Below are 21,347 nucleotides of genomic sequence, written 5' to 3'. Positions count from 1 at the left end.
AGGGCTTAGAGCTTTGCAGAGTAAATCTCTCAGTTTTACCTGACAACATCAAGTTACCAACTAGAGAGCCTCTGCGCTATCCCTGTCCCTAAGCTGCAACTTTTTTTGTAACAATAAACAGGACAACAAGATGAGATGATAAAATTTAAACTTTTTTTTTAATTTGATGTTACATTAACTGGGTTTTCTGACCTGAACTACAGTATTTTTTTTATTCTGGTTCCTTGCGCATGCTAAGTGTTTCTTTACAGATCTATGCCTATCTTACTGAATGGACTTCCCCTTTTATTTTAGACATACTGTATTTTTGGAGTTTTTATTAAAAGAATGTCATAACCATTAGAAAACTCTCTTTTTATTTCTTAGGGATCAAAACTCTGTCTGCACCCAAGACAACACTAACTCAGGAATGTCACTACCGCGACTCAGTCCCTCGATCAACTCTACCATCTCCCCAGCGCCAGGGATGCCCTTCTCTTCTACCACCTCTCCATCCAGTGGCAGCATGCTGACCTCCAGCGTAAACCAGCAGCATGTCACCGGCCTCCATAACATCAGCAGTTCCAACACCAGCCAAGCTAACTATGGATGTTCTCCTGGAAGTCAGCTTGGAACCAACGTGGCCTTAAATATGGGGCAGGCCGGACCCCAGAATAGTAACAACCTAAACCTCAACAATTCCCCCATGAGCAGTCCTGGGATGAGTCCTTCCCAGTTCATGTCTCCAAGGCCGCGGGGAAGTCCAGGGTTGGTGTCCCGGCCTAGAGTTTCAGGTAATCCCTTTTCTCCACCCATGCCTACCATGCACTCCCCCGTTGGCTTGTCGAGTAGTGGTTGTAACAACAATAACAACAGATCTTTTTCCAATGTTCCCCAAAACTCCATGCCAATGTTGAATGAAGGACCTATGACCCCTGTAGGATATTCCTCACCCTCCCCAGGCATGACAAGTGGGATATGCAACAACAGTAACAATCCTAGGTTCTTTTGTAACAACTCAATGAACCCTTCTGTTCAGGCCATTAACGATGGACCTAGCAACCCCTCCAACCCCTTTTCTACAACATCCCCTGTTCTGCGGCATGCCCCCTCACAAAATTCACCTGGAAGGCTCAGTATGCAGCCCATAAAAATGGAGCCTAAGGAGAACAGTATTGGTAATAACAGCGACAGCCGGGTTGGGGACAGCGAGGCTAAAAGTTCATTGGCTGCCTCAAGTCAAAAACTTGTTCAGCTCTTGGCAACCACTGCAGAGAGCAAGTTGCGAGATGGGGATCCAACCTACCGAGATCCACTGACTTGCCCCGTTGTTTCCAATTCTGGCTGTGGGAGTTCAACGACTGGAACGTGTCCCTCCTCTCACAGTTCCTTGACCGAGAGACACAAGATTTTGCATCGGCTCCTTCAAGAGGGAAGCCCTTCGGATATAAGTACTCTGTCTGTAGACCATGACAAGAAATGCTCTGGGTCCAGCAGTAGCCAGACTCAGGGGAGCACGGCGGACATAAAGATGGAGCCTTATGGCGAAAAGAAAAAGGACTCCAAAGATCAGCTTCTTCGTAATCTACTGGACAAGGACGAGAAGGAGGTGAAACCGTCTCCTGCCCTAAGCCTGGATGATGTCAAAGTCAAGCTGGAAAAGACTGAGCAGATTGATCAGTGTGGCTCTGCATCTGCACGTACCACAATGGTCAAGCAAGTTCAAGAAGACATAAAGCTGGAGACTCCAAATCAGGTAAGACTTGTCCTATTTTCTTTTGCCTTTCGCTGGCTGCTTTTTGAGGTGTTCCAATATTAGAGAATATGAAAGAAACGTTTCTCTTTTTGTTTGTGATGTGATTTGTGAGTCCGTAAGCGCAGATCAAGAATAAAGGTATCTATATTTTTTTCTGTACTGTATTTTCTAAGTTCAAATGGAACAGTACTCCAGGCTCAAGATTCTCCTTGGCTTTATTATGTGCTTGGCCCCCGAGAAGGTAAAATAAAGAGCGGGAAGTTGCTCCAGGGTGAAAAGCTGTCAATTGGAGGACTGGAGCATTAAAGAAAATGGAAAGAGCATATTACTTTGACCTTCCATCCCTACCACATCATCTTCTCTGCCAGGAGATCTTCTTAATTGTATCGAATCCCATTAAACCTAAATTGTATCTAAACCCAAGCTAGTTATTTGATGAGGTTGCTACATTAGATTTCTTTGGTTCAGGCTTTTTTTCCATTATTTTTGGCTTGGTGATCCTGCCAGTTACACACTTTCTATCCTAGGGTGACAACAAGATTCACCACACTATATCTTTGAGAGAGCACTGTTGTCACGTTAGGTTTTTCTGTGCACTTCTGCGCAATGCAGTGTTGTCATTCTAGTGCAGGACTATAGAACACCTCTCTCTCTTCTCATTGCCATAACATAAGGGGAACAGTGATAACTGATAAAAAAGAAGCACAAGCAGAGACCTCAGGAAGTTATGAGCTCAAAATCTTTCTGGCAGGATCAACAGGTATTTATTTGCACTTTTCAAATGGATATAACAAAACTCATTTGACAGCATAGTTAACAGATCAAAAGACAACAAAATAGAGAATCTCATTTTTGGGATTTAAATACACTGCAGCTATTTAGCTATCTTGTGTTTTCAATACCAAGGAACATCTTAGAGCAACCTTTCTCACTCTTTTTACACCAGAGGAACATTTCAAAAAAACTAAAATCCCAGGAAACCCCTACTAAAACAAATTCATCTGGGATAAGTGGGGAAAAAAATGGTTTTACATTGGTCATGATTGGGAAGAATATCCCTTATGTTGTTGGTCAGTGGGAAGAATGTCCCCTTAAGTTTGTGATCAGTGGGAAGAATGTTCCTTACATTGGTGGTCAGTGGAAAGAATGCCCTTTTTTATTGCTGGTCAGTGGGGAGAATGTCCCCTAGATTTGGTAATCAGTGGAAAGAATGTCTCCTTACATCAGTGAGAATGTTCCTTACATTGGTGATCAGTGGGAAGAATGTCCCTTATGTTGGTGGTCAGTGGGAAGAATGTCCCCTTACATTGGTGATCAGTGAGAAGAATGTCCCTTACATTGGTGGTCAGTCACAGGCACTCCTTTTTCGTACCCTCACAAGTATATGCGGAAACAACCTTGAGGCTGCACCCAGAGGAAGCAGCCCAAGTCCCTCAAAAAGGCTCACCGCCACCTTTCTGCCATGTCAGGCCGGATTCACCGGGAGCGAAGTTCCCCGATGCGCCCCCACCATCACTCACTCACAGACCCTCCTACTGTCAGTCAGTCATTCCAGCGCGGATGTCAGTCCAGCACGGTTTCCTGCCTGTAAGAGCTACCGTATATACTCGAGTATAGGTCGATCCGAATATAAGCCGAGGCCCCTAATTTACCACAAAAAAACTGGGAAAACTTATTGACTCGTGTATAAGCCGAGGGTGAGACATCCCTGTGTCCATCCCTGTGTCCCGTCCATCCCTGTGTCCATCCCTGTGTCCCGTCCATCCCTGTGTCCATCCCTGTGTCCCGTCCATCGCTGTGTCCCGTCCATCCCTGTGTCCCGTCCATCGCTGTGTCCCGTCCATCGCTGTGTCCCGTCCATCGCTGTGTCCATCGCTGTGTCCCTCGCTGTGTCCCTCATTGTGTCCCGTCCATCCCTGTGTCCATCCCTGCCTACCTGTGCCAATCTGCAGCCTCTGTGTGCCATGCCGCACCTCTCCTCCTCGTCTGACAGACGGCGGCCATTCCACTGTTCAAAAGCCGCGCCTCTCTGTCTGTGATAGGCGGAACACTCAATTTCCCAGCAGTCAGTGTTCTGCCTATCACGGACATCCTCTCATCCTCGTCCGTAGTATGAGAATGAGCGGATGTCCGTGATAGGCGGAACACTGACTGCTGGGAAATTGAGTGTTCCGCCTATCACAGACAGGGAGGCGCGGCTTTTGAATAGTGGAATGGCCGCCGTCTGTCTACCTGATCTCCGTGACTCGAGTATAAGCCGAGGGGGGCACTTTCAGCCTAAAAAAAGGGGCTGAAAATCTCGGCTTATACTCGAGTATATACGGTACATTGATGGTCAGTTGGAAGAGTGTCCCCTTATGTTGGTGATCAGTGAGAAGAATGCCCCTTATATTGGTGACAGTAGTAAGAATGTCCCTTTCATTGGTGGTCAGTTGAAAGAAGGCCCCTTATATTGGTGGTCAGTGGGAAGATTGACCCTTATATTAGAGGTCCATAGGAAGAATGTCTCATACAATGGTGGCCAGTGGTCATAATACCCCAATTACAGGAAGCCAAAAAGATCATTGGTGTCATGCCACTGGCTCTGCCAAGTGATGTTGCCCCAGAAATATTCTGGCATCATTGGATGGGAGGTCATTCAGTCACAGCTCATGGAACCCCTAGCAACCTCTGGAGAAAACCTAGTTGAGAATAGCTGCCTTAAAGTGCTCTATATCTGTTAATAGTAATGTAAGACAATGTACATATTAAATTGTGAAAGTGTTTAAGACTTTACACCTTTCCGAACAAGGGCTTCCATGAGTTATAAACCAATGACCTATCCCACTGACATCAGAAAGTTTTAAACCAACAGCACCCAAAACAGCTGGAAGTTTCATCATCTTCCCACAGGACCTCAACAGTTATGCTTTTGTTGAATTCTGGTATCGCCCTCATGTAAAAAGTAAGACTTCGATACACTTTGTGAGCCAGCAAGAGCTGTTGGTAGGTTGGTCATTTTCTTTTGTTTTCTAAATACTGAACAACCCCTTTAATGTAAAACTAAGTTGAGTTTCATCTCACTTCCTGTTATGTCTACAAGACAGGAAGGAAAGGAAAATCCCCCTTGAGGGACAAAAACAAAAAAACTAAAAAAATTTAACTGATCCCTACTGTGTGTCCAAAATTGGAAATAAGTTTTGGCATTAGATATTTAACAATTGCAATGCCAGGGTCTGAATATCTAAATCTACAAGCCCATGATGAGCTGAGCTCACTGTGAATTGGCAAGCCAGGGCCCTTTTATCGTGTTCTCTCTTCCTGGTGAAGGGGGCGAGAGTAATCATCCAGATATTGAGTTACTCGGTGCACTCAGCCTCTCACAAGAATTTCTCGCGTTCCATTGTCTCTACTTCAGCCAGCTGGACGAGGAGTGAACTGTATGGCTGTCCCAGAGCTGGAAACCAGATCTTCTGTATGACACATCGGGACACTCTCCCTCCACTCCACCAATTCTTCTACTGGAGTGCCCTCCAGGGATCAGTCCGCCACTGCAGACCCTTTATCCGCTGCATGATGACAGGCGATAATGGCGAGGATGAGATTGCTTTGTGTTTGTTTTTTTCGAAAATATTCCCCATTAACATCTATTTATTTCACTCTGATGCCGCGTACACATGATCTGACTATCCGACAGACCTAGTCCGGCCAACAATCCGACGGACTTTGCAGCTGAGGCCCGCCGGACTTTCAAGCGAACGAACTTGGCCACACACGATCACGCCAAAAGTCTGGCGGATTCGAACGTGATGACGTAAAATAAGGAAGTTCAAAGCCTGTAGCCAATAGCTGCCCTAGCGTCGGTTTTAGTCTGTTGGACTAGCACACAGACGAACGGATTGTCCGCTGAAAGCCAAGTCCGGTGGACAATTTTGAAGCAAATCTTATCTCTAGGTCCATCGGACTAAGTCTGCCGGATAGTCCTATCGTGTGTACGTGGCATTATTTTATTGTGATTGTGGGAGGCACACACAATCACTCCAAAAGTCCGGCGGATTCGAACGTGAGGACGTAAAATAAGGAAGTTCATAGCCAGTAGCCAATAGCTGCCCTAGTGTCAGTTTTAGCCCGTCGGACTAGCACACAGACAAATGGATTGTCTGCTTAAAGCCAAGTCCGGTGGACAATTTTGAAGCAAGTCTTATTTCTAGGTCCATCGGACTAAGTCCGTCGGATAGTCCGGTCGTGTGTATGCGGCATTATTTTATTGATTGTGGGAGGCAAATAGATAATTCTATCTATCTATCTATCTATCTATCTATCTATCTATCTATCTATCTATCTATCTATCTATCTATCTATCTATCTATCCATGCCAGTGTCCCTAGCCATGTGCCATGATTTTATACTCCGCTAAGTCCTGTAATGATGTTGCAGATGAGAAAAAGAAATCATGGCATGCAGAGGGGTGGCAGGTACCTGGCCCTACTAGAAGTGTTGAATGCTGAAGAGAAGAAGAACAAGAACAGAGACACAGGCCACCAGGAAGCTGAGTATAACTCCCCCTATATTCCCAAGATCTGCCATTGGGAATGTTTTAGAAACTTGGCAGGGTCACTTTAAAATTGTGTGCCTAGGCTACTTCTAGTTTGGAGTGGGACAGATTCACCTCATAGTTGACCTCCACTCAAATGTTAACTTAAGCCTTCCTGATTGCTCTTCTTGGAATAGACAGATAAAGAATAATAGAGCCTGGATCGGCATCTTCTCCAAGAATAGTTAATTCTGTTACTCTTCTACTGCAAATCCCAGGATGACCAGTATTATAGCTCCATGATAGCACTGGAGTACAGGCCCACTTTGAGGATAGATGGATTTGTTGAAGGAATCATGGAATGAACACTGTTTGCTGACCTGACTTGGTTTAGACATCAGACACATTATGCAAGGCAACCAAGCAACAAGCACCATGGTAATGAAAATCACTAATACCAGCTTGAATTCTGTAACGTGACTGCGGTGTTGCTGCTCTCGTTAGTCCCGAATCATTATCCAGAGGTTTCATCCATCAGTTCAAGCACGCACATGAATGCGGAACGGTACGTCTAATCGGCAGCTCAGAATTTAAATACATAAACAGAAAGCTCTGTGACAAAAAGACAGTGAAAATGATCTTTGAAAATCCATCTAAGGAAGAAATCGGTTGGATGCCGATAGCTTTTATCACGGCTCATTCATCAGTCCGGCCATGTCGTATGATGTAAACCCCTCATGTAAATTCATCCACGCTGACACTTCCCAACTTTTTCAATACCTTCTCCGGCTTTTGTCTCTGGGTAGAATAGGGGCTGTTTAACATGCCGTTGGCCAGGAGACCCTCTATTTTATGCCGCCCAAAATGCCGATTATTAAAGCTCCAGCAGTGGAACCATGCATACTGTAGATTTCCACTCAACAAATACAAGTCGTATTTCTTTTTTCATTCTGTAGCTGTGTGTAGATACACTCGTAGGGTCATTGGTACTGATCCTTAATAAATATTCACCTCCAGATGACCAACAGCTGCAATGTGAATACCCTAAGCACTCTTGTATGGCAAGAAGATCCATCTCAAGTGTAGTTCTTTGCCCTGGGTGTACTAAAGATGAGCGCCAGACACTTCAGTAGGCTTAAAAGATTAACAGGTTGATCGTAGAACTGTAGAATACAATATGGGAAGGAGAGTTAGGTATAGATCAGGATATCCCCAAGATACAGCTGATCTCAAATATTAAGCTAGACCTTAATCCCATCTGAATCTCCTTTAAAAACATTGATCTGTACACAGTACCCTGGTTGAGAAAGGCTGACATAGCCAATCAGCAAGCCTTGGATGGGATGGGGGTACTGGTGATGGATGCTTGGGGAAAAGATAAATATCTGGGAACCTCCCTCTTCAGTTTTTTTGCCTTATGGGAATATGTTGTGGAAATTCAATCGTCTGGTGGGGATGTGTTCGTTCTGCAAAGACATGATCGGTTTAGCGGATATGCGCTCATGGCACCCCTATATGCCTGATCAACATATTTGGGGTGCCATGAGCATACACCTGCAGATAATCTCCCATCCACAGAGACAGTAGTATAGTCCGGGTATCTTTTGTTCTCTGAACAAAGCAGAATAAGGATTCACGAACAAAGGGTAAAAATGGGAGCCTTTTAATCGTTGTGGTCAGGAGCAGCGTTCATAATCTGAGGCTTCCTGTGATACAGAGACAGGGGGCTGGAGATCGTACACGCTGCCCCCGTCCAGACATGCCCATAAGACTCCCCTAGTCATTATTCATTGGTTGTTGTGGAAATTCATCTTGTTTTAAAGGATTTCCAGTGTTGACATTTATATCCTGTGAGGTCATTTCCTGTGAATGAAGCAATTGGCTGTTGGGGCCAGGACTTTCTGTTTGTGACTTCCTGTTTGTGTGTGTGTGAATAAAAGCCAAGGGGCTCTGCTCAGCAGGGCAGATGAAGGAATGATGGAGCTAAGATGTTGATTATGTCTGTTTACTGGGGGAAATGTGGGAGACATGGGTTGTTTAAAGATGCATTAGACCATTAGACTGACTGCTCCTGTATGTTTGTGTGTATAGAATGAGAAGCGCCATCTTGTGGGCACTTTATTAAAAATGTCCCGGTCCCGCCGATGAGAGCAAATTATGGCCGCTGGAGGTGCTAATAGGGCTAGAATCACACTGCATTCCTGTTCAAATCGCATGCGATTATTTGGAATGCAATTTGTGCCCATTTAAAGAGGAAGTAAACTCTCCCACTCTGATGTTTCTCTTTATTTAGTTCATTATAATAAGTAATTATCAGACTATAGCCACTGTAATCCAGCCCAAATCGCATATTACTTACTGTTTAAAGAAACTTTAAAAAACTTGTTTCCAGGGGTTAGGCAGCGCCATCTTAAGTATTGTTTTCTGAGTCCACAGTGGAGTGTATTACCGCCCTTACATTGAGCACTTCCTTTACTGTTAACCAAGCCTCCTTCTCAATCCAACGTTTCTATGGCAACCCTGCTTCCCTGTTCATATCTGACTTGTTTTATTTCATAGTATTTACTTGTGCCGATGTCTACTGTTTCCCTTTGTCAGTCTTATCAGCTTCAGCTGATAAGACTGCAGTAATGGCCAAGTTTACACTGCATGTCATGTCGCATGGTCACATGGTGTGTAGGAGGAAGCTCTGAATGATTCTGAAGTCTCCTGGGAAGTACTCGCTAATAAATAAAAAAAACGGTATTGGTGCAATCCCAATACCAACGATGGGGCGCTATTCTTCCACCTTATACCAAACTTGATGTTCTCTCCCACTGATGCCAGGAAAATTTCCTGTAATCACTCAAGCCAGAAATGTACATGGCACCTCAGTCCAGGAAGTAAATGCCTGAACAAAGATGGCGGCAAAATCTGCCTTACAGGGATGTAAGTAGTAATACCAAAAATTACTGAGGTTCTAATCCTTCTCCATTCAAGCCACAGTAAAAAAAAAAAAAAAAGAAAACGTTTTGGCTGGCTTTCCACTTTTCTTTTCTTTCTTTTTAATCTCTAATGCTGCGGTCTAGCTGATTTATCTTAGAAGAATGTATAGTTTACGGTTATGATTGAGTGAACTGATTGTACATAAACAAATTAATCACTCGATGTTTGACTTTTTGAATCACAATCACCATTCAATACTTTATTTTTTTTAAATGGGTTACCTGAGCTCAGACCACACCTAGATAAGAGTAATCTGCCTAAATAGAAATTAGGGAATTTCTTTATGGTCGTGCGATGCTCATGATGTCACCTGTACTGTGCATTACTGTAACCTGTCTGGCTGGTTGTCACCTTTAAACTCATCATTTAAAGCTGAAGTTGAATCTGCTTATTTTTTTGCCTCCCCTGCTTCCTCCGCCCTCATCAACATGCTAATGGAATTATTAAACATAACATTTCCATACCTTTTTAGAGCCAGTAATGTAATCACTGAGTCTCCCTGCTTATCTATGCAGTGCAGACAGATCATGGCTGGTGGAAGGGGCCATGGCAGGGCACTGTACACAGCCTCCTTGGTACAGTCTTGGCATGACCCTGGCATACTTCCCTTTCCTAGCTACTGCCCTTTCCCATTCTGGTAATCACTGCTGCCTGACAAAGGCTTTGCCAGGGTGGCCTTTGGTTATGATCCCCATAAATTCTTCTACACACTCCAGTGATCCCGAGATTGTCTCCCTTTGATGACTTTATTTCCTGACAGCTCCATGTCAGCATAGCTGGGTATGCCCCCCCCCCCCTGGGTATGCCATGCTTCCATGATCTTAACTCATAAATTTGAGCCCACCTGCAGCCTGTTTTCTTCTTTTTTTCCTCCTTTAATCACCCTGTGGTACCTTTCACTGAAAACTGCTTTCCTGGTGGAAATTGCACCAGCCAGAAGAGAGTCGGTATTGGCAGGCCTTGGAGGTTTAGAGAACCCATATTCACATTCTTCCCGGACAGGTTGGTATTCATGCCAATGCTCAAATTTGTGCCTGAAGTGACCTGAGTCCATATCACTGCCAGAAACCATGAATCAGACTGAGAGAGAAGTACAGTTGAATCACACTTGTTTAATAATAGAAAAAAAAAAAAGGTAAGCAGAGTAAACGTAGTCAAAACATAGCCAGAGTTCAGGAACCGGAATGGATAGTCAGACAAGCCAAAACATCAGGGAGCCAGAAGGAATGTCAGCCAAGCAAGTCTTAAATAGGAACACTGGAGAGCGTCTCTAGAGATGTGACCAAGGCGAAGGCAGAGATCATCTGGACTGGGTGGCTTAAGTAGGCAGGACCGACGAGCAGGATCATCAACAGGTGAGTCAATGTGGACAGATAGGAGCTGGCAATTAGCCAACAGCTGAGAGGCCAGCTCAGAGAAGGAAGGGCTGAGCCCAGCCCTGACAATCACACAAGAGGTTGTCCTTCCTAAGTTCCTTTGGGGAGTACCCAAGAAGTTAGCCCACTGGATGTGGTAGAAGCTTTAAAATGTTATATCAAGGGGACTTCTGGCATCAGGAAGTCGAAGCATCTGTTTGTCATTCCAGGTGGAATGCATAATGATTTCATGGCTTCCAACAAGATTATTGCCTTTTGGTTGGTGAAGCTCATCTCCTTGACCTACAAGTTGCAAGGGTTGGCTGTGCCAGGGAAATCAAGGCACTCTTCACTAGAAGGGTCTTGAAATGAGAGTGGCAGCAGGCCGAGTGTCCCAGGGAAGATCTGCAAGGCAGCTACGTGGACATCAATATCTATATATCTATATATCTATATCTATATATATCTATATATATATATATATATATATATATATATATATATATATATATATATATATACATGGCTCGTTACTGTATAGAAACAGCCTTAAGGACAGTTGAGTTTGACAGAGGCATCCTGGCTTTTGTTTTTAGCCAGAGTTAAGGAGTGTGTAGCATTATCACTCCCGTGTGTGGTTAGTTAGTTCCCAGCTGTGCTGACATGGAGCCGTCAGAAAAACAGGAAATTTAATGACAGATACTTACCTTAATTTTCCTTTCCTGATGAGCTCCATGGCAACACAGATCCTATACAGCAGGGGTAGTCAACCTCGACCATCCAGCTGTTTTAAAGCTACAAGTCCCATGAGACATTGCAAGACCCTAACAATCACAGGCATAACTCCTAGAGGCATGATGAGATTTGTAGTTTCACCACAGCTGGAGTGCCGAGGTTGCTCACCCCTGCCATACAGCTAGGTAAGAGTAGTTACAGAAAGCAGGTGGGCTACAATTTATGAGTTAAGGTCCTGGAAGCATGAAGGGTGGGGCCTATACCCATTTGTGCTGCCATGGAGCTAGTCAGGAAAGGAAAATTATGGTATGTATCTGTTATTCAATTTTCCGAGTTTTTTTTAGAATGCAAATTTGGGGGAGAATCCTTTTGGCTCATTATTGTCAATTACTGTAGGTTGGGAAAAGCTCCATCCTTGATGGGGATCTTTCTGAGATTGTTTTTTTGCATATAGAAATATAATTATGGCTTCAGATAATATAAGTCAAGTTTTGAACATGAGATAAAATACAGAAATCGCGACAACATATTAGTATGTTGAATAATTTAATGATTTAAAGAAACAAATGTATATACTGTATGGTATACTTATGTTTATACTTATGTTTTTAATATCTTGTAATAATATAGTTCATCTTTATAAATAAAATGTGTTCTTGCAATGGACTTTCTTTGGATGCTTTAGTCAAAATCCCTTGTTTTTTCTGGAGAGTTAGAATATGTTTAGGGATTATGGTACCTTAAGACTGTAAAATTGATTTGGCTACATTCAACCCCTCTATTTCTGGTTATAAATCTTCTCTTTTTTTTTGTTTTGTTTTTTATTCCTTTGAAAAAGATAAAATAATGAATACAAATGGGCTGTTCTTTCGCACAAAGACTAGTCCAGTATAGATGAAAGGATCTCCCCAAACCCTCAGGAGCCATTTTACGCCTATCAAACATTTCACAAACCACCAAATCTCACCCTAATTGCACTTGCTCCATTAACTCATTCGAAATGTATAATATGCATAGGGGTTGATTTACTAAAACTGGAGAGTGTACAATATGGTGCAGCTGTGTATGGTAGCCAATCAGCTTCCAGGGTTTTTTTTTTTTTTTTTTGTCAAAGCTTAATTGAACAAGCTGAAATTAGAAGCTGATTGGCTACCATGCAGAGCTTGACCAGTTTTTGTAAATCAACCCTATAGTATAGTATATACTCGAGTATAAGCCGAGATTTTCAGCCTCTTTTTTGAGGCTGAAAGTGCCCCCCTCGGCTTATACTCGAGTCATCGCTGTCTGCCCGCTCGATCAGCGTGTCGAGCAGACAGACAGCGGCCATTCTGATTCAAAAGCCGCGCCTCCGGCTCCGCCTTCGCCTGTGATAGGCGGAACACTGAATTTCCCAGCAGCCTGTGTTCCGCCTATCACGGGCATCCGCTCATCCTCGTACTACGGACGAGGATGATACGACGTCCGTGATAGGCGGAACACAGGCTGCTGGGAAATTCAGTGTTCCGCCTATCACAGGCGAAGGAGGAGGCGCGGCTTTTGAATTTTACAATGGCCGCCGACGAAGAGGGCACGGGACGGAGGCAAGGCAACGCACGGCACGGGACAGGACAGGACGGGACGGGACGGGACGGGACGGGACGAAGGCAAGGCACGACACGGGACGGAGGCTCGGGACAAAGGCTCGGGACACAGGTAGGCTGGACACACACACACACACACACACACACACACACACACACACACACACACACACACACACACACACACGGATGGAGACACACACACACGGATGGATGGATGGATGGAGACACACACACACACAGGGATGGATGGATGGATGGATACACACACACACAGGGATGGATGGATGGATGGAGACACACACACACAGGGATGGATGGATGGATGGATGGAGACACACACACACAGGGATGGATGGATGGATGGATGGAGACACACACACACAGGGATGGATGGATGGATGGACACACACACACACAGGGATGGATGGACGGACACACAGGGATGGACGGACACACAGGGATGGACGGACACACAGGGATGGACGGACACACACACAGGGATGGACAGGCATGTCTCACCCTCGGCTTATACACGAGTCAATAAGTTTGCCAGTTTTTTTGGGGGTAAATTGGGGGCCTCGGCTTATATTCGGGTCGGCCTATACTCGAGTATATACGGTATATATGATAGCATAAAATAATCGAGAGAAAGGGGGGGCAAGGAAGGTGGGACTTTATGTGAAGCACATGGAAGCAAGAGAGAAGTTAAGTGGAACAAAGGAATTTTATTCATATCACAATGTAAATATACATATAATATTGATAAACGATAACAACATTAACATGTTGATAAAAAAAAGTGTCTCGAATTATAACCATTAATGTCGAAGATAAAAAGATAGACATGGTAATAAACAATAGACAAAAAAATGGTAACATTAACTCAATTAAGAGCATAATAAATTCCATGATAAATTCCAAAGTTCCCCCGGTGTAAAGGAAGAGAGTAGGAGAAGAGTTAGGGAAAAAAAGAGGAGGGATAGGGCATGGACCTCCCGATTAAATTAGATGTAGCAAAAAATTCAATGAATCAAAGCCTTGTGGGCCACATAACGTCACCCGGCCATTCATATGTTTCAATCATTTCTGTTTTTCTTTTCCTGTAGTTCACAGAAGAGTTTGAACAGCTGGAACAGTTGTTACCATCTCAACTACCTGGGTTCGGATCATCTGATCGGACAGAAACCGGTTTACCAATGAAGTCGGAGCTCTTACCTGCATCTCTACAGACTGGTACTGTGGCCAGGACACCCTCTGGGCTGAACAGTATGTATAGCTTGTTGACAAAGAATCAGTACAGGACTTTTTGTGATTTACAATTTCTGGGGAGGGGGGGATTAGAACCTAATTTTTTTTTGCTATCTTAGACTCTTTTGGGAAAGATGAGAGAGACACTTTTTTCCAAACTATTTTTGCATAGAGTGTTGGGAAAGATATCCTGTTGGAGAGACCTCATGTGACCACTAGGACAGGATGTGACCACAAATCCAGCAACAGACATCTGATGGATGTTCTAACCCTACGCCTTATACCTTGTTCTCAGTGTGGCCAATTAGTCAGGCCAACCTGAAAGTAATATTTAAGTTTTAGGACTTTTAATGGTTTACATTGTTATTTGATAGAGTGGGGAAGAGTCAGAACCTCAATGTTTATTGTGGTCTTGGTCTCTGTTGGGAAAAAATGCCCTGTTGTAGAGACCTCAGGTGACCATCGGGACAGGATGTGACCACAAATCCAGCAGAAGACATCCGATGTTCTAACCCTTCCCTGCTTTTTTGAAAACATTTTTGCATAGAGTGGGGAAGAGTTAGAACATCAATTTGTATTGCTGTCTAGGACTCTGTTGGGAAAGATGTCCTGTTGGAGACCTCAATTGACCACTGGGACAGGATGTGACCACAAATCCAGCAGCAGACATCTGATGAATGTTCTAACCCTACCCCATATACTATATATATATATATATATATATATATATATATATATATATATATTGTTTTTACTGTGGCAAAAGAATCAGGCCAACCTGAAAGTAATCTTTTAGGACTTTTTATGGTTTATATATTTTTTTATAGAGTGGGTAAGAGTTAAAACCTTTATTTTTATTGCTGTACTGGACTCTTTTGGGATAGATGTCCTGTTGGAGAGACCTCAGGTGATTTTTTAAAAGGGGATGTGACCACCAATCCAGCAGCATTATACATCTGATGGATGTCCTAACTCTTCCCTGATTTTGAGTTAGAACCTCCACTTTTTTTGCCATCTTGGCCTCTGTTGGGAAAGATGTCCTGTTGGAGAGACCTCAGGTGATCACTGTGACAGGATGTGACCAAAAATCCAGGAGTAGACGTCTAAAGGATGTTCTAACCCTCCCTTGCTTTATCAAAAAACATTTTTTTGCTTCTGTTTTATATGTGCAGCTATGCCAAAGTGAATGACTATGGAACTGTCCATGTGATGATGAGGCTAGTGGTGGAGCCAGGTCATAAGCTTCATGCTCCATTGTCTTATTTTGACTGAATTTTTAGACGGTGAGTTTTCCATCTATTGAGACCACTCTGGAAAAAAGAAAGGGCAGAGAAGATCACATTACAGCTTTCAAAGGAAAAACAACTCCTCTTGCAGCCTTGTCTTCACTCTCAAGGTTTATTTAATACATGTTGGTCCTCATAAATCTCCCCCTTTCCACCATGATCTACAGACTATAGGGGTCTGTTGTTCTATCTCGCATTGATTTGTCTGAGTGACCTGCTAAGAGGCCTGAACATTAATACTAATTTTGTCCTGACTTTGGAGGACAAGGCTGATGGATGACCCAGATGGGAGGTGGATGCTGCTGATATATGATATTGACTGAGCCGAAGGCTGCGCTCTTTTTCACCCTTCTAGTCACTGCTTCGTCTCTCTACGGGTCATAATTCTCCAGCACAACATGGAGATATTTACTGTCTGTTTTTGTTCGAGGTCCTTGCTCTGCAGTTTACTGGTATTGCCATTACTCAGCCGTTGGACATAGAGTGAATTATGGAAACCACACTAAACAAACCAAAAGTGCATTCCCTTTACTGTTTTTTTGGCAAAGAGACATTTTTGTAAAGTCTTCGACCAAAGACCATTTTGTAAGTTTGCTTGCTGCTCCTTATTTTCCTAGCAACTGATAATGTTCTGCGAGAAGACGATGGCCTTGGTTTTTACATGAAACTAGCTATAGATCAACCTGTGCAGGGGACAGTTCATGTGAGAGTTTTCTTGGGGGGATTGAAGATGGGGTAAGAGTCCTCCAGATTTGTGTAGGGGCCAGATGGTACCAAAAGAAGTTTGAAGCCTAGTCTCTAATGCCTCATTCCAGGCACATAAGGATGGGACAATTGGCAATGTAAACCCTAATTTACCAGAATGGACTGTGAAGATGAGGATGATATTAGTACATATTAAGAGGAAATGCCAGGGAAAGAAATGGGTATTCTGAGATACAACTTTGTGTATGCCTCTCCCACGTAACCTATGCCCTCCGGGCAGTCATTTAGAGGTCAAAAGGGGGCAACTCTCTGCTTGCCCCACCCACAAGAAGCTATAATAGCTTTCCACATCAACATGGGGCAAGTTCTTGTGCGTCTTTACTTCAGTGAAGGTCAAGGATTGTTAGATCAAAGGTGTTTTTTTAAAAGCCTTTAAAACTTCAAAAAAGTCTTACTTCAATCTTGTTTCATGTTATTCCCTTCTTCCAGTAGAAGGGACCAGTGATTAGATGTTCTTCTCTTTGCTATCTGCTGCTCAGGCAACTGGTATAGCATCTGCCCCCCCCCCCCCCCCCCCCCGTTGTGCAAGGCTTTAGAACCCTGTGAGGACAATGGGACCAGGTAGTGGCATGAGCACTGCAGACCAGAACTTCCCACACTACAGACTAGTGAAAAAGAGGACTTGGAGCCCAGCTGTCACATGACCGGAGTTTTAGGTAAGTAATTGTTAGGTAATAAAAATTCTCCTTCCTGGAGATGAGCTTTGTGCATGTGGTTAAGCCTGTAGGCAGGTGCAATCTATTTTCTCCACTGCAAGTGGCGCTCGTCAGCAATGGCAATGTAGATGGGGGAGGAAGTCAAGAGGAACCTAGTTCCTCTGCTTACTCAGTCGCAGGGAGGCAGCTATCTGATTGGATGCTGAAACCCCATGTGACTTTGGTGGCCATCTTGGGTCTTGCAGAATATATTTAAGACCCTGGCTCCTGGGTTTGCCACACATTTTGCAAGTGGCTAGTTTAGGGTCAGGTCACCTGTTTGGAAGGAACAGTAAAAGCAAAAGATTCCAGAGGAGTAGGGAAAGTGCAGGGACCATGCCAACCCTTTTGGTACCCCTTTGGGTACAGACCAGTCAGGCCTTATTCTTCTCCTCGTGGCAGACGCTTTTGGCATCTTCGGTTCTCCAGTCTACTGTCCTGTACCTGTAAGTGTTCCTGTCGGGATGCCTCCCCGACTGGCCTGTTGTGTACTGCTAAACTTTGGCTAAAATATATTCCTGTTACTGTACTTGGACTCCATGTGGTTTCTGTCCACCACATCGGTGCACTTACCCACAATAAACTGCACCCCATTCTCCTCATCTGCAGGATATATAGAAGTACGTCTGTAGGTGTACCATACAGTTCCTTCCTCTAATTGGTAGCTTCCAGCTATCAGTTAGAGAGGATCACGCTACAGCACATGTACAACTTTTCCGTCTATTAGGACTTGTTGGGGTCATCAAGGACTGAAGCCAGAATATGTGTGTTTGCAATGCCAATAGAATTGGAGATAATCAAGGCATCCTGAACTGAATTTCTTTAATGCCCTTTTAAGTTTTTTCCTACATCTGGTTTTCGGCGGCCCAGTTCCTCTTTTATAATATCAAGCCGCGCTCTCTTATTCTCTGCAGGGAAAAGTAAATTCCTCCCATCACATTGCCGAGATTCTAAATTTATATAAAAAAAAGAAAAATGAATGTTACTTACTGTACATTCTAATTTGTTTTCAGAAATCCGATGCAGTCATATCCTGGTTTTCAGTCTTAAATAAACAAACATCAGGACTTGCGGAGGCTGAAATGTTATACAGAGTTACAGAAATTAGCAGTCAAAGGAGCAATCGTGTATGGAAGGCAAATATTTTCAGAGGACATCGTAATGGTCTTCTGTGCAGTGTTTATCACACGCCGGCGTCAAAGGAAGATTTGATTACTGCTATAGACCAAAAGGTTGCTGGAGATTTAAGTCATCGGCTTGTACAATTATTTGCTATGCGCAGTTTATGTCTAGCAACGCTGCCAGCTTCTTCTGAGCTGGTAGTCCGCCTCTTGTTAGATGTTCAGGTTAAAAATGTCTGCCTTAGGTTTGAATTTGAAGTGATAGAGGTTCAGGTTAAAGGATGGCTGCCTTAAAGTAAGAGTAAAGACAAAGCTTTTTTCTTTTAAGTTTTAGGTAGAGTGACGAGGGATTAGAACAGTTGCCAGGTTTTTATTTGCTGCCTGCTAGTGAGATTAACCTCTCCATTTTTCCTGATGGCCGTTATCATCGAAAATGAAAGAAAATCCCACATTTTGAGTGGTCACCAGAACAGGAATAGATGGGATATCTTCCATTAGGGGCCCTAGTTCTGGTGACTACCAGGGTTTACTTTACTTTGGAAGGATTACCTTTCACTTCCTGTTGTGGAAGTCTAGGGAAATCTTCCCAATAGAAGACGGATGGCAATAAAAAGACCTGATGGGCTATAAGCCTCCCTTACTGATGACTTTAGTTCTTCTTTAAGTTTTGTTTGATGGTCTTTCTCATGATAGCAGTTGAAGTTACAAAATAACTGCTTTAAATTTGAATGAGTGGTCTGACTTTTGTTAGAAGTCCATTTTACAGAATGGTTATCTTTGGTTTCGGATAGTCCTTCTTGTGCTGAGACGTTCAGGTTACAAATTTGCTGTCTTACGTTTGACTTAGTGGTCCACATTGCGTTAGCAATTCAAATTGCAAATTGACTGTCGTAGGTTTGCCCTTCTTAATATACCACTAATGGTTTGCATGCCCCAAACACACATGCCCATGTGTACAAGGCCCAACCTGTGATTGTCTAAAAAAGCCCATCCATACTTTGAGTGTCAGGAATGCATTAAACTAACCTAAAATCCCTCTTGAGGACATGCATCATTAAATGACCATCCCCCTAAAAAGGGGAAGTGAGTGGTCCACTCTCTCTTCAGCCCTTAGGCTCTTCTAAGCCTAAGCCCTTGTACACATGGTCGGACATTCCGACAGAAAATGTCCGATCGGACCGCGTTGTCGGATATTCCGACTGTGTGTGGGCTCCATCGGACTGATTCCGTTGGTAATATCCGACGGACAAAGTTTTAGAGCTGGGCTATAAAAATTTCCGACAACATGATCTGATCGGACTTTGTCCGATCGTTTGTAGAGAATTCGGATCAGACAAAGTGCCACGTATGCTCAGATTAAATTCCTAGACCAAAGCTATTGGCTACTAGCCTGAACGTAGTCCCGTCGTAACGAAATAACATCATCACATTACGTACGATCGGATTTTCCGACAACTTTGTCCGACCGTGTGTATGCAACACAAGTTTCGGACAAAATCCGCCGGACAAAATCCGACAGATTTTGTTGTCGGAATGTCCGACCATGTGTACAAGGGCTAAGGGCTGAAGGTCTTCAGATGAGTGGTTGTCAGCTTAGCCTCAACCATAGTTCAGGTCCAACCCCTTCACCCTATGCCAAAGTAGACAACCCAGATGCCACTCCATGCTTTCTTGATACTAAGGGTCACATCTCCTTCACTCCCACTTGGTACACCCAAGTTAGACATCTATAGTTGACTATAGTTGGCCTATGCCATAAGCTATTCTCTTACCCTTTTGTTTTTTCTATGAACTTTTTTGTAAAATTGTTGATACATCCTTCCCAGCCTTTTTCAGCCAGGGGGCCTTCTGGGTTCTTTGGGGTTGCCTTGGCCAAATGCCTAAAATTTTCTGCAAATTACCCCAAAAACTGCCCATAAGCTAGCAAGTGGCTTATCATGCTTATTCCTTCTGTGTGGGTCCCAGAATAAAAAAAAGAACCGGGCTATTCTGCTGGGTGAATGCATTGCCCTCCCCAACACAATAAAGGAAACTCCATTGGTTTTCTGGCTGTGAAATGTTCTTGCTTGGTCATTGAAGGGTTAGTATGTCTGATATGAAAATCTTAACTGGTGGGAATAAGCAGGGAGGAATGTCAGAAGAATTTTAGGCAAGTTTTTTCATGCTCCGAGGGTAGAGAAAGTTTTGGGCTTCTTCCAAATTCAGCGCAACCTGCAGAAACACTAAACCGTTTTCTCTTATTTATTATTATTAGGCGTCTTAAAGGGGAGCGTCTGTGTTGTCTGTACCAACCAATGTAGCTGTTAAAATGGCGCAGGTTGTTATTGGCTACAGGAGGTTATTTTAAACCTTTATATCTGAAGGTTATGTAAATCTGATATCTATTTTTCGGGGCGCATCAAATCGCGCTGTATAGTTTCCTTGACCACCTCAATACTGATGTGTTTCACCCCCTTCCTGTCCAAGACATTTTTCAGTGATAGTTTGACTGGCGAACACTTGGTCATGCAACACTCTACCCAATCTTTCATCATTTTTAGGGATGAATAAAGCTTTCTTTTGGTGGTATAACCTCTAAGTAAGGAAAAAAGATTAAACATTTTGAAAAACCCCTACTGTTAAAATAAAAATTCCAGGACAGTACAAACACCCCCAAAACTACCCCCTTTTTTTTTTTTTTGGAAAGTAGACACCCCAAGTCTTTTTTTGTGTCTCAATTTTGGAAAAGAGAAAACATTGATATTTTAAAGCCATTAAAGAGGTACTTCATCATACCCAGGGCATTTTTTCAGCAGGAACGGGGGGGGACGCAGTTCTGGCACCTCCAGCACTGAATGTACGTAATGGTAGGGGGTTCAGGGTCTATTGAGGCTAGCTGCTGGGGGGATTTATTGTCACTGGAGGGGATCTATTTTTGAAGGGTGGGGGGGGTCTTTTTATTGCTAAGGAGGTCTATTGTTGCTGGTGGGGGATCTGCTGTTGTTAGGGGTGGATCTTATGTTGCTGGGGGGTCAGTTGTTGCTGGAAGGGATCTATGGGGGAGGGGGTATTTTGTTGTGGGTTATCCATTGTTGCTGGGGGGTCTACTGGTGCAGGCTGCAGGGAGAACTGTTATTGCTGATGGGTATCTCTTGTTGCTGGGGGAGGGAGTACTTTGTTGCTAGTGGTCCATTGTTGCTGGCTGCATTGGATCTATTTTAATTATTTTCTTGTTATCATTAACTAATTCCATACAAATTACTTAGTACCACAATTGTTACTTGGTTCTGTATTCTCTAAAAGGGGGCGGCACTGGGTGTTGGGTAGGAGGTGGAACCAAGGAATGG

General features: G+C 43.6%; 1 protein-coding gene across 6 annotated transcripts in view; it reads left to right on the top strand.

The window, feature by feature from the left end:
* NCOA1 (nuclear receptor coactivator 1) overlaps nucleotides 1-21,347 on the top strand; it is a 620,070-nt gene that overhangs the window by 559,004 nt on the left and 39,719 nt on the right. For all 6 annotated transcript variants that reach the window (XM_077489247.1, XM_077489251.1, XM_077489250.1 and 3 more), the window contains 2 exons: nucleotides 367-1,735; nucleotides 14,013-14,172. In XM_077489247.1, the coding sequence (XP_077345373.1) occupies nucleotides 367-1,735; nucleotides 14,013-14,172 (1,529 nt within the window). The remainder of the gene's footprint in view (nucleotides 1-366; nucleotides 1,736-14,012; nucleotides 14,173-21,347) is intronic.

The sequence above is a fragment of the Lithobates pipiens genome, unplaced genomic scaffold, assembly GCF_037356315.1.
Source record: "Lithobates pipiens isolate NorthernLeopardFrog02 unplaced genomic scaffold, aLitPip1_a1.2 Scaffold_18, whole genome shotgun sequence".
NCBI classification, from domain to species: Eukaryota; Metazoa; Chordata; class Amphibia; order Anura; family Ranidae; genus Lithobates; species Lithobates pipiens.
This window is presented reverse-complemented; position numbering and strand designations above follow the sequence as displayed.